The sequence below is a fragment of the Salvelinus namaycush genome, chromosome 16 (genome assembly GCF_016432855.1).
Source record: "Salvelinus namaycush isolate Seneca chromosome 16, SaNama_1.0, whole genome shotgun sequence".
NCBI classification, from domain to species: Eukaryota; Metazoa; Chordata; class Actinopteri; order Salmoniformes; family Salmonidae; genus Salvelinus; species Salvelinus namaycush.
This window is the reverse complement of record NC_052322.1, coordinates 25,381,286-25,397,696: the sequence shown is the minus strand read 5'-3', so window position 1 is coordinate 25,397,696 and position 16,411 is coordinate 25,381,286. Positions and strand designations below refer to the sequence as shown.

Below are 16,411 nucleotides of genomic sequence, written 5' to 3'. Positions count from 1 at the left end.
CCAGTAAAATATAACTTTAGTAAAAGTCTAAAAGTATTTGGTTTTAAATATACTTAAGTATCAAAAGTAAAAGTATAAATCATTTCAAATTCCTTATATTAATCAAACCATTTTCTTGTTATTTTTTATTTACGTATAGCCAGGGGCACACTCCAACAGTCAGACATAATTTACAAACAAAGCATTTGTGTTTAGTGAGTCCTCCAGATCAGAGGCAGTAGATGACCAGGGATGTTCTCTTGACAAGTGTGTGAATTGGACCATTTTCCTGTCCTGCTAAGCATTCAAAATGTAAACAGTACTTTTAGGTGTCAGGGAAAATGTATGGAGTAAAAAGTACAGTATTTTCTTTAGGAATGTCGTGAAGTAAAAGCTGTCAAAAATAGTAAAGTAAAGATACCAAAAAAATGACTTAAGTAGTACTTGAAAGTATTTTTACTTAAGTACTTTACACCACTGCTCAATTGAGAGAATTTACACACTGCCACGTAGGGCTGCACAATATGGGCAAATAATCTAGGATTTATCTTTAACCAAATGTTGCAATTGCGATTTGACTTGCGAATTAGTGCAAAACTGTTGAAATCATGGAAATAGAATGACTTCTAATGAATTAAAATGCCAGGGAGGAGTTTTTTTGACAGGGTAGGAACTAAATTGCTGATAAGTGTTTCTTAGGGGACCCTATAAACTTTGGCTACATTGCAATTTTCTCTTACGTACTTCATGTAGCTAACATATTATTGCTTTGCATATTCCTCTTTGATTGGGAAGATACTGTTGCACAAACGACATACTGATTGAGGTCTACACCATCAATGGTAATATCACGCTGTATTAGCTAGCTACGTTTGCTCTTACTCGGTACATTTATTTGCTAGGTAGTTAGCTATTAGCATTAGCGGCATTATTATTAGCATTATCTTTTCGTGAGGTCCCTGGCAATTCGTGAGGTCCCTGGCAATTCCCAACAATTAGCGTCTCACAAGATTTAGGGCAACTTGCTAAGGAAAGAAAAAATAGCTGTTTGCTGATGTAAGAAACACAAACTAATAGTGTCATTATAGAATGCTAGTGGATTTATATTAAGAAGCAAAGTGAAAACAGCATTATTGTCATCAACATTATTGCATGTGCTGCATTGACCATGCAGACTGAACACAAGTGTCTCGTGGTTGAGGAACATCAAATGCGCTCCTTGAGTGACAGGGGGCGTGGCTAGGTCTGTGGAAAGTGGCACGGAGAGAAAGGGCCGAGAGTGAACGAAACATTAAAATACCGGTATAGAAGGTAAAGTAAAAACCCAAACCGGTCCCTGCATCAATACCAGTATATCATAAAATACCGTATACCGTCCAGCCCTAACACACACACACACCAGGCTGAGATGGGAAGCTCCCACACAGCATCTGTTCCCATGAGCCTCAGCACTGAGAACAGCCAGGCTCTCCTGTCTCTCGCCCTCCCCTTCCCACCAGCACTATTAACACAGAGAGAGAAGACACTCAAGACGTCCCACACACATTCATGGCTAGGCTACATTCTTTGTCCATCCAGTTTGTGATGATGAACTGGTAGTTTGTGCTCAAACAATCAGGGTAGCGGTGTTGCATTGAGTAAGTACATACTAGATACAGACAGAAGGCGCAGCTCTCACTTCAGATACAAAAACCCTAGTGTTGGCAAAGAGTCCACAATGATTTTGATCTGAAATCAGTTTAGTTACCAAAGCCAGTGTGAAATACATTTGTTTCGGCAATAACTAGAATACCCAGCCCAACAGTGTTTAAAGTTGTAACATTGCTTTCAGTTTCGTTCTTCGTCAGGCCTTTAAACCCCAGAGTCTAGTGAAACGCTTGAGCTGGCGCACACCCCAAAAAAGTTAGTAAAGGTGCTGACAAACAGTGAAAACTGTAGGCTATAAAAAATAATAAAGAGTTGCACACTCTATACAAGCTCCCAGTAATTTATTGGGTAAACCACCAACGTATGGGCATCACGGTGCCTTATTCAGGGTGATAGGACTGAAATAGAGGACAGACAAATGCTTATAGACCCAACAAGTGATTGAAGTACATCTGAACGCAACTGTTAGACATTCTATTGGCATCAGAACAGTCTGTTAGTTATGGCGTAACCAGTGGTTCCGAACTCCAGTCCTCAAGTACCCCCAACAGTACACATTTCTATTGTAGCCCCAGACAAGCACACCTGATTCAAGTTGTCAACTATTCATCAGGCCCTCAATGAGTTCAATCAGGTGAGTTTGTCTGGGGCTACAACAAAAATGTGTGCTGTTGGGGGTACTGGAGGACTGGAGTTGGGAACCACTGGTCTAGAGTAACTGGCTTTGCTTAACCCAACACCATATAGCAAGACACTTGTGTTACTGTTAAAGGGATAGTTCGCCCAAATTACATATTGGTTTCCTTACCCTGTAAGCAGTCTATGGACAAGGTTTGGCAGCAATCATGTCCAAAGCATCCAAAAGTTTATACAGTTGATTGTGAAGCTCAACAAAGTCACATATAGATGATTTAAACCTGAAGCACGAAAAATTATATTATCAGTATGGGATTTGTGCCACAAGCCAGGACCCTCCTCCCCAAATCAAATGTTATTGGTCACATACACATATTTAAGCAGATGTTATTGCCACTAGTAGTTGTTATGGCCCAGATTCTCTCATCACATTGGCACAGCTCACTCCCACAGCTCTGGGGGGACTAAATGACAACTACACCCCCGAGCCTGAACTCCACAGTAAACACACACACATCTGCCCTATACTGCTTGTATCTCTATTCCATAAATGTACACATACATGTATTACAGCAGTGGTATTCAAACGTTTTGTATGTATGTATGCATGTATAGTGGGGAACAACGGAATTCAATTTTTTTTTAAGTGTATTTATTGCTAAAAGTAGAACCAACTCGTTTCGGCTTTTGGCCTTTAGGGTTTTTTGCTGAAAGATGCCCAAGTGTCTGTGTTTCTTTTATTGTTTAGTTATTTGGATTTTTATTTCGGTGTTTTTGTCAATAGAAATGTACGTTTGTTTATTTGAGTGAAGGTATTTATTTAGTTTATCTGAGGAAATGGAAAAAGAGCCTAGTTCTAAAAGGATCCTCGGAAGGCAGAGGCAGGCAGCCAGAGGAGTACTCGAGCTCCCCAGACACAGGCAGACAATGAGACAGAGAGCCTCATAGAGGCCCTTTCTCTCTCTTTCCCTCTTTCTCGCTCGCCGCGGTCTCTTCTAACCCTCTTTCCCTCTCTCCAATCTTCCTCAATCTCTCTCTTCATCTCTCTATCTGGTGACCTGGGCTCTCAGTGCTCCTTCCCGAGTCCCCAGCCAGGCTCCCAACCAATGGCCAGTCCATCTGTCCGTACGCACCCCAGCTAGGCCTTATCCCTCACACACAGTCGAACCACAGCAACATTAAACATCTGAGATGACTTCCTCTGTCCCTCTAACTACGTCACATAATTCCTCAGCAAATGAACACACATTTCTTTCCACCTCCTCAAATCAATGTCACTTAGAAGCAATGTTTATTTCCCGAATGAGTCCACGATTAATACCAAACGATGAGAACCCAAAAATACATTTGCTCTCTAGTGAAGTCATTATCATAGCGTTGGAATGCCCTCAAGTCGTGTTGTATGAGCTCATGTTAAGACAGTAATGCCTCGTAGATATGGAAATATTAATGAATGTGCAGGGGTTATTATGGAAATGATGCAGAAATCTAAACCGAGGGGAGGCGAGGTAAGATGCGATGGAGTGATTGGGCAAAAATCCAATCAGAAACACTTTCCAAGGGCTGCAAGGGGAGGGGGCGGGACTATGAGCTTGTGAAGTGGGTAGGGGGGATCTGAGAAATGCGGTTTTGATGGAGGAGCGAGGGAGGCAGCCGTGACAACCTCCCTATCCACCCTCCATCCTGCCTCCCCTACTTCCTATGTGATCCGCACTGCAGGTACAAATGACCTGGATGTCCCCCCTACCAGTAGTACAGTATGTGGTGAGCTGCTTCTAGCAAGGCTGGCTGACCATGCCCATCTGCTGGTTGTTTACTAGGGATGGGGGGGGGGGGGGATCTATACAGTTACATATCGCAACATTATTTTGGACGATATTATATTGATTTGTAAATATAAAAAATATAAATGCTGTACCTGCACCAAAACTCTGGTATTTTTCATCGTATATCTTGTTCTCCATCTTTAAAAAAAATAGTGAGCCATCATGTTTTCAGCACTTTTATTTCCATGACTGATCAAACTTTTATCATGCTCTCTTGTCTCTATGCACCAGACATAATGAGAAATATGTATGGAACATCAAATCGCAAGGAAATCTCGGATTCGAATCGCAATACATGTAGAGTCATGATAATCACATTACATATCGTGTCGGCACCTAAGTATCTTGAGAATCGCAATACATATCGTATCGGCACCTAAGCATCATGATAATATCTTTTCGTGAGGTCCCTGGCAATTCCCAGCCCTTTTGTTTAGTCCCAGCCAGCTCTGCTGGTCGTGTACAGTAATGCGTCTGAAACAGATGAGTATGTGTTAATGAGGGCTGCAATTAGCACCACTTTGTTGCTATCATAAATAATGCTGCATTAAACCCCCTTATTGCACTCCGCAGCAGAAATAATTTAACTATGCATCCTCTGACCGTGCTTTTACTGTACACTACTGTAATTACTTACACTAAACGGTTACCCAGTCAAGAGTCGACACTCAAATGTCTAATCTGCTGTTTAGTAGTGGTCATTTCAATTTTTCTTGAAGAATATAATTTATAGATGCCTCATGACATTTAAAATTATTTAACAGTAACTTGGAGATGCAAACGCTTCATGTTGACATTAGATTATTAAAAATGAGATGCAAGTTAAAAACAACTGACTAATGGGAAAGAGCCTGCCTGTCTGCAGTGGCCCGAGAACTGAATAATACTGTACAGGCCAGGGCTAAGGGACTGGGGCACTGACTAAGGTCTGTTGAGTTCAATTTCACACGCCATAAAGCAGCCGGCGCAGAGGATGGACACGGACAGCCCTGCTTTACAGCCAGCCAGCCCCTCGACGGACTGCAATATCAGAACCCAGTGCTTGAATAACAAAGCAGGATTATTCAATACACCCGTCCTATTCGTCCTCAAAGCCCCAGCTCAGTCTCTCCACCACCACCACCACCTCTCACTTTGCACACTATGGAGATTGGCGAAAGTCTGTGGAAGTAGTTATAGAAAACATTTTGTGGCACGAATATGTGGTGTGGATTAGAGTGAATTATGATGAGTGCTTGAGGAAGATTTATCTGAGTGTGGGAATGGTGGAGGAAGTGACTGATGGTAGAGTGAGATGTATGACGGGGGAGGAGGTGGGTGTTAGGAATGAGCAACGGCAATCCTTTAATGCAAGTTCAGCCGAGAGCTGAAGGTCAATGCTGTTCAGAGCTGCTACTCCTTAGTAAAACGCTTAGCACTGCCTAATGGAAATCCCTGACCCATGTTGGGGCTCGCTGGCTGTGTCGTTTCCTTTCCTTCTTATGACGGCTTAGTTCTAGCTCCTGAAACAGCTGTCTGTGCCATCATCCAAATGCCCCTTAAGCTACCGATGTGACACATTGACCTACGTCACAACACAGTCTCTCTGATTCCAGGGTTTCCGTGTGTGTGTGTGTGTGTGTGTGATTATAATCCATAAAGCACTCTTCTGTCCCCAAGGCACGAAACATGTACATTATATGAGTAGTGCACTATATAACCCATCTGAACCCAAGGCTATTTGTTTCCACAGGGCCACGGAGAAGATCTTGGCTCGGGCGCGTCAGCTGGTGGACGTCAAGAAGGAGGACGGCTTCTCAGCTCTGCACCTGGCCGCCCTCAACAACCACCGAGACGTGGCCGAGATCCTTGTAAAAGAAGTAAGGAACGGGGCTAAAAAGAGGTTTCCCCCAGCCTGTATATCTTTCTGTCTCCCCTTCGCTCTCTGCTCCCCAGAGTTATGAAGGAGACCTCCTCCTGGTGGCTGTTAACAGATATGACATGTTTGGTTGTGGAGCAGCTAGAAGAGTTGTTGTTTCCATGCAACACTTTCAACGCTTAAAATGAACTTTCCAAGAAACTTTCCTTAATTCTGCATTGACAGCATCCTTTGAAACTGGGACAGAAATGCCATACTAAACATTACAAGTACTAGAACAATTGTGCTGTTGGAAAAAATCCCTCCTTGCAAACCAAACAGCCAATAATATAGGTCTACACATAGGCTAGGCCTACTGTCAATTAAAGTCGCATAAACGTTACTTCAAGTTAAACTTCGACAATATTATAAATATTAGTTTAAGTGCTCCCGCAGCAGCACTTACAATAATCAGGAACAAAAAATAAATGAATGATGAGTCTGTATTTTCAATAGCTTAGAAATTTGGCATTTATATAAAAGTCAACAACAATCGGATAAAACAAATTAATATTTTGCTTATAACATTCTTTATAACACTTAAATGAACATTGGGCTAAAAACGAATAGGCCCATTATAGCCCAAAAGGGCTATGCCTTTCGAACTGTAAAAATCCTAGATATACAATCAGATAAAACAAAATTATTATTTGGAACTTTCTTTATAACACTTAAAAACGAATGAACATTGGCTTATCCAAAAAAAAAAAAATAGGCCTATTAGGATATTCCTTTTTCCTATCTAACTGTACAAATCTTAAAATAAGAACTACAAGTAACAAAATAAATAAAGTAGCCTAAACAAAATAATATATTTTAGCCTATCCTATAGGCTATCTCTTTCGAATAAGATGCATCTGGATTTGAATTTAGGCTACATTTAAAATTATATAAAAAAGTTATATGAGGAACCATTAGGTCTAGTTGTTTTTACCATGTCTTAGGCCTAAAGACCTAAATGTTTCTGACAAGAAACACAAGCATATTAACTTTTTTCTGCCCCAGAAAAGCGAACTCAGCCATTTGTCCTTAATATTGTATTCTTCCAGCCAATTGACCCCTCCGTGCACAATCTTAGTACAGTACAGCATAATAGGAACACAACAGCACAGTAAAATACTTACAGATACCAGGCAGTCACAGGACAGTAACATAAAAAGCAAACGCATACAATCTAACATCTGTACCTTCTTAGCCTTCCAAAATTGTTTAAATGACAGCAATACCTAAAGATGATCACAAAGTTATATTAAATCAACGTGTACCTTTACGCTTCAAAACGAGCACACCAACTAACTTTCCCTCACCCCTCACCCACCCTCTCTCAGGGCCGCTGCGACATCAACATCCGCAACAACCGCAACCAGACGCCGTTGCAGCTGGCGGTGACGCAGGGCCACGGGGACTTGGTGCAGCTGCTAGTGGCCGAGGGCGCCGACGTCAACGTGGAGGACGAGGACGGGGACACGGCCATGCACGTGGCCCTCAGCCGCCCGCAGCTGGCCAATGCCAAGCTCACCCCGGCCAACTCCAGCACCACAACCACCATGCAGGAGAGAGGAGAGGGGGGCCCGGGCTCATCATCGTCCTCGCTCTACTGTCAGGTAGGACTGTGAGGAGAGGTGTGATCCTTCTTGATTAGTCAGGAATTCCTGCATTTCTAGCATTGTCCTCCATTCATATACATTTGAAACTGACCTATCCCCTAGCCAAAATCCTGCTTTTCCTAGAATGGTGAACACAGCGATCAGACTAGTTCTTCTATGTTGTCCTGATCACATCCTTAACCGGGTAGCCTGGTCCCAGATGTGCTTTAGCCAAACTCCTCTGACTTTTGTTCACAATGGTAGCCAATGGCGTTGGCTAAAGCACATAAAGATGGAGACCAGGCCAGGAGAAGGACGGTGTGAGAGATCTTCTCCCCCTTCTTCATATACAGTGGGGAGAACAAGTATTTGATACACTGCCGTATGATGTTGTATGATTTTTAAGTAATTAATTTGCATTTTATTGCATGACATAAGTATTTGATCACCTACCAACCAGTAAGGATTCCGGCACTCACAGACCTGTTAGTTTTTCTTTAAGAAGCCCTCCTGTTCTCCACTCATTACCTGTATTAACTGCACCTGTTTGAACTCGTTACCTGTATAAAAGACACCTGTCCACACACTCAATCAAACAGACTCCAACCTCTCCACAATGGCCAAGACCAGAGAGCTGTGTAAGGACATCAGGGATAAAATTGTAGACCTGCACAAGGCTGGGATGGGCTACAGGACAATAGGCAAGCAGCTTGGTGAGAAGGCAACAACTGTTGGCGCAATTATTAGAAAATGGAAGAAGTTCAAGATGACGGTCAACCACCCTCGGTCTGGGGCTCCATGCAAGATCTCAACTCGTGGGGCATCAATGATCATGAGGAAGGTGAGGGATCAACCCAGAACAACACGGCAGGACCTGGTCAATGACCTGAAGAGAGCTGGGACCACAGTCTCAAAGAAAACCATTAGTAACACACTACGCCGTCATGGATTAAAATCCTGCAGCGCACGCAAGGTCCCCCTGCTCAAGCCAGCGCATGTCCAGGCCCGTCTGAAGTTTGCCAATGACCATCTGGATGATCCAGAGGAGGAATGGGAGAAGGTCATGTGGTCTGATGAGACAAAAATAGAGCTTTTTGGTCTAAACTCCACTCGCCGTGTTTGGAGGAAGAAGAAGGATGAGTACAACCCCAAGAACACCATCCCAACCGTGAAGCATGGAGGTGGAAACATCATTCTTTGGGGATGCTTTTCTGCAAAGGGGACAGGACGACTGCACCGTATTGAGGGGAGGATGGATGGGGCCATGTATCGCAAGATCTTGGCCAACAACCTCCTTCCCTCAGTAAGAGCATTGAAGATGGGTCGTGGCTGGGTCTTCCAGCATGACAACGACCCGAAACACACAGCCAGGGCAACTAAGGAGTGGCTCCGTAAGAAGCATCTCAAGGTCCTGGAGTGGCCTAGCCAGTCTCCAGACCTGAACCCAATAGAAAATCTTTGGAGGGTGCTGAAAGTCCGTATTGCCCAGCGACTGCCCCGAAACCTGAAGGATCTGGAGAAGGTCTGTAGGAGGAGTGGGCCAAAATCCCTGCTGCAGTGTGTGCAAACCTGGTCAAGAACTACAGGAAACGTATGATCTCTGTAATTGCAAACAAAGGTTTCTGTACCAAATATTAAGTTCTGCTTTTCTGATGTATCAAATACTTATGTCATGCAATAAAATGCAAATTAATTACTTAAAAATCATACAATGTGATTTTCTGGATTTTTGTTTTAGATTCCGTCTCTCACAGTTGAAGTGTACCTATGATAAAAATGACAGACCTCTACATGCTTTGTAAGTAGGAAAACCTGCAAAATCGGCAGTGTATCCAATACTTGTTCTCCCCACTGTAGGCACAATCACTCCTCACCTCTATTCAAAAAATGTGTTCCTTCTATTAGCTAGGTAGGTTATTGGGAATTAATTATCTTTTACAATATGGACAAGGTAACAACAGAGCCTTGTATGACTGCACCCCCAGGTAGGTGCAACAGATTGTTGGTGGAAGGAATTAGTTACCCCCCAATAACTGCACAATTACAACATAAAGCACTGTTATTTTGAGAAGAGCTTTATGTAAATGAAAATCATCAGCATTGTGTTCTAGCTGCCACTGCCGAAGGGCATCCTCTCATATCGGCACGACCTCAAACACTGCAGCGCTCAAACAATGCTGGCCAACCGCCAAGCCTTTTTTGGGGCTTGGTGGATGGATGGGGTAAACAAACACAAACACACACACACACATGCACATCTCAAGGTGGCCAGTCTTAGTACCCTGTATTCACATTGTCAGCAAAGGAGGGGGGGGGGTTCTGGATTTGTCCAGCTGGGGTGCATTGGGTTTAGTGACAACACACCCTTGTGGTACTCTAGTCTGTGTATGAGGACCAGACATGCCCTTTGAATTTAGTAAACAGGTGTGCAGCTTGCATCTCTGACATGCCACTGATTACTATAATTAATAGAAGATTATTGATGAATTTATACTAATGATCAATTACTAGCTTTAGTGTAATCTTATGTCCCCAGTAATCTTGGTGTGGTTGTTGTGCACTGTACTGTCTGTCTCTCTCTGCTATATCTTATGTGTGCGGCTTTCAAGCTCACTTATGTGATTCCTTTAATTTACCAGATTAAAGGCTCATCAGAACTCAATTCTCTTTCTTCTTCCCCTCCTTCTCCCTCCCTCTTCATGTCTCCTGTGTAGCTGAGCAGCTCGGGGCTGATGGGTAACACGGAGCTGAGCGTGGGTGCGGCCATCGCCTGTTTCCTGGCACAGGAGGGCGCCGACATCAACTATGCGAACCACAAGGGCAAGAGCCCCCTGGACTTGGTGGCGGATACAGCCGTGCTGCAGCTCATCAAGAGCTTCTCCGAGAAGTACCGGTACATACAGCAGCCAGTGACTATTATAACAACCCCTCTCACACTCCTCACTCCGATGGCTCAGCCTGGAGATTAATGCCCCAATCAGACATAAATGGGCTTTAAAATAAGTGATAAAGAAAAGACCAGAACAAATAACTAACCAAAAGAAAGAAGATAGGATTTGTCCTCTAATCATACAGTATGTGTACCAAATCAGTCTTCCATCCATCCGTTCCTTTTAGGTTGCAGCGGCTGCAGGCCATCACGTGTGGCACGTCACTGAGCAGCACCAGCCTACGGCGGGTCCACACAACGCCCAACACCATGACCAACCTGGCCATGCCTGCCCTGCCGGGGCCCAGCGAGTGCCTCATCTGCTCCGAGCTGGCCCTGCTCGTCCTCTTCTGCCCCTGCCAGCACATTGTTGCCTGCGAAGGTAGATGGATAGTGTACAGAGCTCGACATAAAGGCTTGTCCGGGGCAATAAAAAAATAGTCGGACAACCAGAATATAGATTTCAGTTGTCTAAATGGACAAGTAAAAAATTACAATATCAAACAATTAGTCGAATCAGAATTGGATAAGGCAGCGGCGATGCTGCAGTGCACAGCAGGGCGTACATGGTTGACATTCTCAGTAAATTGCCTATATCCAACACTCCAGTGTCTTATTGTTGTAGGATCCCAAATGTTCTATTTTCTCTCCATTTGACATGAATATGACTTGGCCTATTAAGTCACTCTTTCAGTTTAATGCATGCTAGATCTGTCTTGCCCTGCAATTTCATGATCAAATAATAAATTAGTCATCTCAGAAAGTTTTACATTGTTTAAGGTGAGGCCTAAGGCAATAATGAGAGCTAGAAGAATCAATAGCAAGATATAAAGATCAAATTAGAAATTTGAACAAACTTTAGTTGCGAGGTCAGAAAAAAAATCCTTCCTTGCCATTGCGACCCAATGACCAAAAGCCTAATCCTACTAACTGAAATATCATAAAAGCATTAAGACAAATTAAAGTTATGAAGAGTATTTTCCAAACTATTCCAATAAAGTGTTTAATGTCCTAAAGTTGCAGCTTTTAAATGGGAATAATTATGAACGTCGGAGTCTATGCTATTCTCATTCACAGATTTATTTTAAATTACAAATATTTTAGGCCACAAGAAGTGAAATTGAGCAAACAATACCAAAATAGAAAAATCTAATGAGGAATCAAAAGAAATAGGCTACAGCTGAGGAAAGCTTATGAAAGAAATTCCCAGTTGGCCCAGGCCTATTGACATATTATTCTAGCAATGTGCAACCTACCTACAACACAGAGTAGCCTAGGCCTAATAAGAAAGGAGGAGGCAAAAATGCAAATCCGTTTATAATTATCCAGTTCTGAGGACAGCAGAGTTGCTCTGCAGCCCATGATGATTTACAACCCATCACAAGACGCACAGCCAGCGAGGCTCGTTGACCGTGTCACTCGCTCCATCTGCACGCTTCGGTACACACGGATAGCCAGATAGGCCTAGGCTACTACACGTCTCCTTCGTGCCACAGCTACACCAGAGTGGAATAGGCTATTCGAAAAGATTTGTCTCCACTAAATATATTTGGTCAATGTCATGGTTCCTCTCGTCCCTCCCGTAGCATGCCAGCCAAATGTGTAGCGGTCATCTTTCTTTTTATCTATTTTTTTGTAGATTATTTTGGATGGTCGCTAGGGGACAATAATATTGTCTATGGCAGGGGTGTCAAACTCATTCCATGGAGGGCCAAGTGTCTGCTAGTTTTTGGTTTTATCTTTCAATTAAGACCTAGACAACCAGGTGAGGGGAGTTCCTTACTAATCAGTGACTTTTATTCAATCAATTAATTACAAAGGAGAAGCAAAAACCCGAAGACACTCGGACCTCCATGGAACGACTTTGACATGTAGTCTATGGGCAAGCTTAGAAAATTATTTCAGATTCCTCCTATGTACTTTACTCATTTTCAGTCACCATTTTGGCCGATGGTGTTAGGGACCTTTTTTTGTTGGGACAAGTGACTTCAGCTTTCGGACAAGTAAAAATATCAGTCCTACTTGTCAGAAGGGTAAGTGGCAAAAAAAAATTAATGCCAAGCCCTGCTGTGGGTGCCCTGTGATGGTGTGTGTGTGGGGTGGGCATCTGGAGCATTAAGGATAGTCCTGGACTAAAATGGATCCATTGAAAGTGGTTTTAGTCCAGGACTAGGTTTAGTCTGTGTCTGGAGAAACTGGCCTTTGATGTTCCCACAATTGTACTCGGTACCTTATTTTAGGTTTGAGGTCTTGATGTTTGGGATCTGAGGTAACTCCTTGTGCTTCTCCCTAATCTCTCCACAGAGTGTGCTCATCGAATGAAGAAATGCATCAAATGCCAGGTCACGATCACCAAGAAAATAAGACAAGGTAATGATACCACAGATGAGTAGAAGGCCTGTCTTGTTTTCAGATTTTTATTGATGTGTGTCGGGGAGGAGCATTGGTAGAAATGGATAAATAGAAGATGTCCGGGTCATACTAATACTAGTACAGATCACAATACCGTGTGATGTTGAAGTGAATGATGTGCATCCCCTTCCTCTCCCTCCAGACCAGACAGAGGTGGACTGCAGCCCGGGCTCGGAGAACTCCGAGCAGCACAACCTGCTGGAGCAGCTGCAGTCACGCTACCGCCAAATGGAGGAGCGCATCACCTGCCCCATCTGCATCGACAACCATATCAAGCTGGTTTTCCAGTGCGGCCACGCCTCCTGCATCGACTGCAGCGCCGCCCTCAAGACCTGCCCCATCTGCAGGCAGACCATCCGGGAGCGCATCCAGCTCTTCGTCTGAACCAGACCCTCCTCCTTTCTTCCTCTCTTCCCCTCGAGGAGTTGCCCAGTCAGTCTGCTCCTCAGTCCTTTGGGATTAGCCACTCGATCGTCCATCCTGGCTCAGCTGCTGTGCTTTGTTGTGTTCCATTACGTGACGTGCACCAGGGTTCCCAGCAGTGTCAATGAGCTGGATGTGGTTGTACTGACTTGATTTTTTTGTTTTGTTGTTGCCTGTTTTTTCATGGAAAAAATCCAGTCATGGCCCCTGAAATGCTTGTCAATGCTTTGTCCGTGGCTCCCAGTGTGTAGCGGCCGCAGCGGGTTGCGTCAGGAGGAGGCAGTAGTGCTGCAAGCTCCATTCCCATTGGTCCACATGGAGGACATCCCTACGAACCAGGGAGGAAGTCCCTCTGAATAGTCCCTCACCTGTGCTGCTCTAAGAGGATGTCTGTTACTCCCTGTTAGATTGCATCCCACCCTGTTCCCCCTGTTTGCCTGTCTTGCCTACCCTGTTTACAAGGCTGCAGAGAACTGGCTGATGTCTCCCTGTCTTGAATCCGGTGTATTATGTTTACTCTCCTTCGTATGAAACTCTTTGTTATCAGTGTTAGTCTCCTGAGGGTGATGGTATAACTAAAGGCTCCTCTGTATAGCCCCTCCCGCTTGCCGTACGTACGCAAGGGGAAAATACACACTTTATATATGCATGAGTATATGCATATTCTAAGCTGAAGACTGTGTTGTGGGTTTGGTTAGATGTGTGGTTTTAAAAGTACCAGTAATTAGTACTGAGGTATTTATGTCTAAAAGTGTTTCTATTTAGCTAAAGTCACATTATTTTTGGTGTTCGCTCAGTAAAAAAAGGATTTCTGCTGAAATTTCACCCAAGCCTATGTCCTTCTCTACTCAGGGTCCTGATTCATTGAAATACTTCTAGTATCAAAAAGGTTACGGAATGTTTTTTTTTGTCAACCCTTTTTACGTTGGAGCCATCTGACAATTTGATGTGTGTTCATTAAGGGACTTGTAGTTGATGTCTCATAACACAACAGCTAGAGCTTTTATAGCAGAATAGACCTGTGGATAAGTTCACTTTGGTCCAACATACCTTTCCTGCTTTAGGTATAAAATTAATGTTTAAATTACACCATCGTAGAGAGTGGTTTGCGTGCTGCTTTAAAGGAAAGACTTTGTCAGATGACGCAGTGCAACTAATTTTCATTATACCATCACCCAGATACCCATCGGCTTTGTTCTTTATAGATATGTATCAAAACCATAATCGAAGCCTGTGTCTGTTGTTCATCTGAACCTGAGCGTCTGTCCTACTCCTCAGTGTGTAGTGTTGTACTACACAGCGAGTGCATTAGCTGCCCACAGACCCACTTGCTAGCATCATCACACTCAGGCTCAGCCCATTTGGTGGTGCAGAGATGTTTGTCATTATGTTTAGGTCAACTTTGGACTCTTTTTGGACAGAATGACTTTTGACTTCTGGAGGCCTTTGTGTCCTCTAAATAGAGGAAGAACACTGATACTGTACATGATGAATCAATCCTCCCAATACAGAACAGGAAGGATTATTGATCAAGCGAGGTGTGTGAACTTCTACCAAAGCTGAGCCAGAAAAATAATTAGCATGTATTTGCTTTTTCTTTCTTATTTCGTCACAATGTGGAATTTTGGCAGCCTTTGCACTCTGTTTTCTTGTCATGTATCTTTTTTTCTCTCAAAAAGATGTCTTTGTAAACATTTAATAATTGTTAATTGTGCACCTGTTTCACATCATAGTCATCCTACCTGGAAGAAACCCTCCCCAATCTGTGTTTGGCAAAGCATTTTGGATTGTACTTTATCGTTAATCATCCTTTGTAATGTTTGGTTTGTTTTCCGAAGGGCTTATGCATTAAAAAAAATTATCTATTTTAATCTTCTATTTCATTTTTCTATTGTAAACTTCCAGTGACAGGAGTTTTGTAACATTAGATCCCAACTTTGGGAGAGCCAATTAAGATGTACATTTGAATGTCAGAAAAATGTAACCTGCATACTCTGCCTTGTAAAGCTGCATGGGAGAGAGGAAAGTAAGGTTTACTCAAAGTACTACTAACGTTACACCAGTGCCAAATCTTCAAAAGGATGTGCGTGGCTCTGGTAAAAGGATGTGCGTGGCTCTGGTAAAAGGTGGTGCGTGGCTCTGGTAAAAGGATGTGCGTGGCTCTGGTAAAAGGATGTGCGTGGCTCTGGTAAAAGGATGTGCGTGGCTCTGGTAAAAGGTGGTGCGTGGCTCTGGTAAAAGGTGGTGCGTGGCTCTGGTAAAAGGATGTGCGTGGCTCTGGTAAAAGGTGGTGCACTACATAGGGAATAGGATGTCATTTGAGACGGTGCTTCTGATTAACTGATATTAAAGAATTCTGATCCAAAGTATATCAATCAAAAAAAATGTGGAGCCCAAACATTAATTTTTTTTAGTCATGAATATAGCGAGCATTTCTGATTGAATGAATTAGAGTCATCTGGGGTCATGTGAGTAGTCTCTGTGCACAGGTAAAGGTAATAATACTTTAGAAGAGCCAGGAGGTTTTGAAATATACCACTAGAGGTTTGCGATGAGAAGTACATACATAATATTTAAGCAACAAATGTTACTATTGGTGTGTGTACAGCACTTGGAGTTCTTGTTGGCCTTACTGTCCATTCTTATGTTCATGTTTTTTTTCAGTTGTATTCTGTACAAAAATATTTTGCAATAAATATGGAACTGTTTTATAAGGATTGTGTTCTGTGCTTAATAAGTCACTGTCTCCACCCAAAATGTAATTGGCATGTCACCCATCTAACTTGAAATATGTTTATCCTCAAATAGTATATTCATGTTTTCTAACTCAAATTTAGTTTACTCACAATAAGTGTAAATTGGCGTAATTTGAGTTGGGTAAAGGTATTATTTTGAGTTGGATAAACTGATTGATTGACGTGATGGTTTATCATACTTTAATATTTGGATATGTTATGTGCTGGAGCTCGGATCCACCTGGCTCTCCCTTGGGCCCAAGGTGCAGGAGCCCCGCTCCGGGTAACTCTGGCTCAATTTAACCACGGTTTGTGACTGAAGTTTCATGCTCGTTGAATGA

General features: G+C 43.0%; 1 protein-coding gene across 3 annotated transcripts in view; it reads left to right on the top strand.

Moving 5' to 3' along the window:
* Positions 1 to 16,050, top strand: part of LOC120061218 (E3 ubiquitin-protein ligase MIB2-like) — a 69,706-nt gene extending 53,656 nt beyond the window's left edge. For all 3 annotated transcript variants that reach the window (XM_039010865.1, XM_039010864.1, XM_039010863.1), the window contains 6 exons: positions 5,821 to 5,947; positions 7,314 to 7,589; positions 10,286 to 10,464; positions 10,689 to 10,882; positions 12,805 to 12,870; positions 13,055 to 16,050. In XM_039010865.1, coding sequence (XP_038866793.1) covers positions 5,821 to 5,947; positions 7,314 to 7,589; positions 10,286 to 10,464; positions 10,689 to 10,882; positions 12,805 to 12,870; positions 13,055 to 13,296 — 1,084 coding nt within the window. In that variant the 3' untranslated portion in view covers positions 13,297 to 16,050. The remainder of the gene's footprint in view (positions 1 to 5,820; positions 5,948 to 7,313; positions 7,590 to 10,285; positions 10,465 to 10,688; positions 10,883 to 12,804; positions 12,871 to 13,054) is intronic.
* The last annotated feature ends 361 nt before the right edge of the window (positions 16,051 to 16,411 follow it).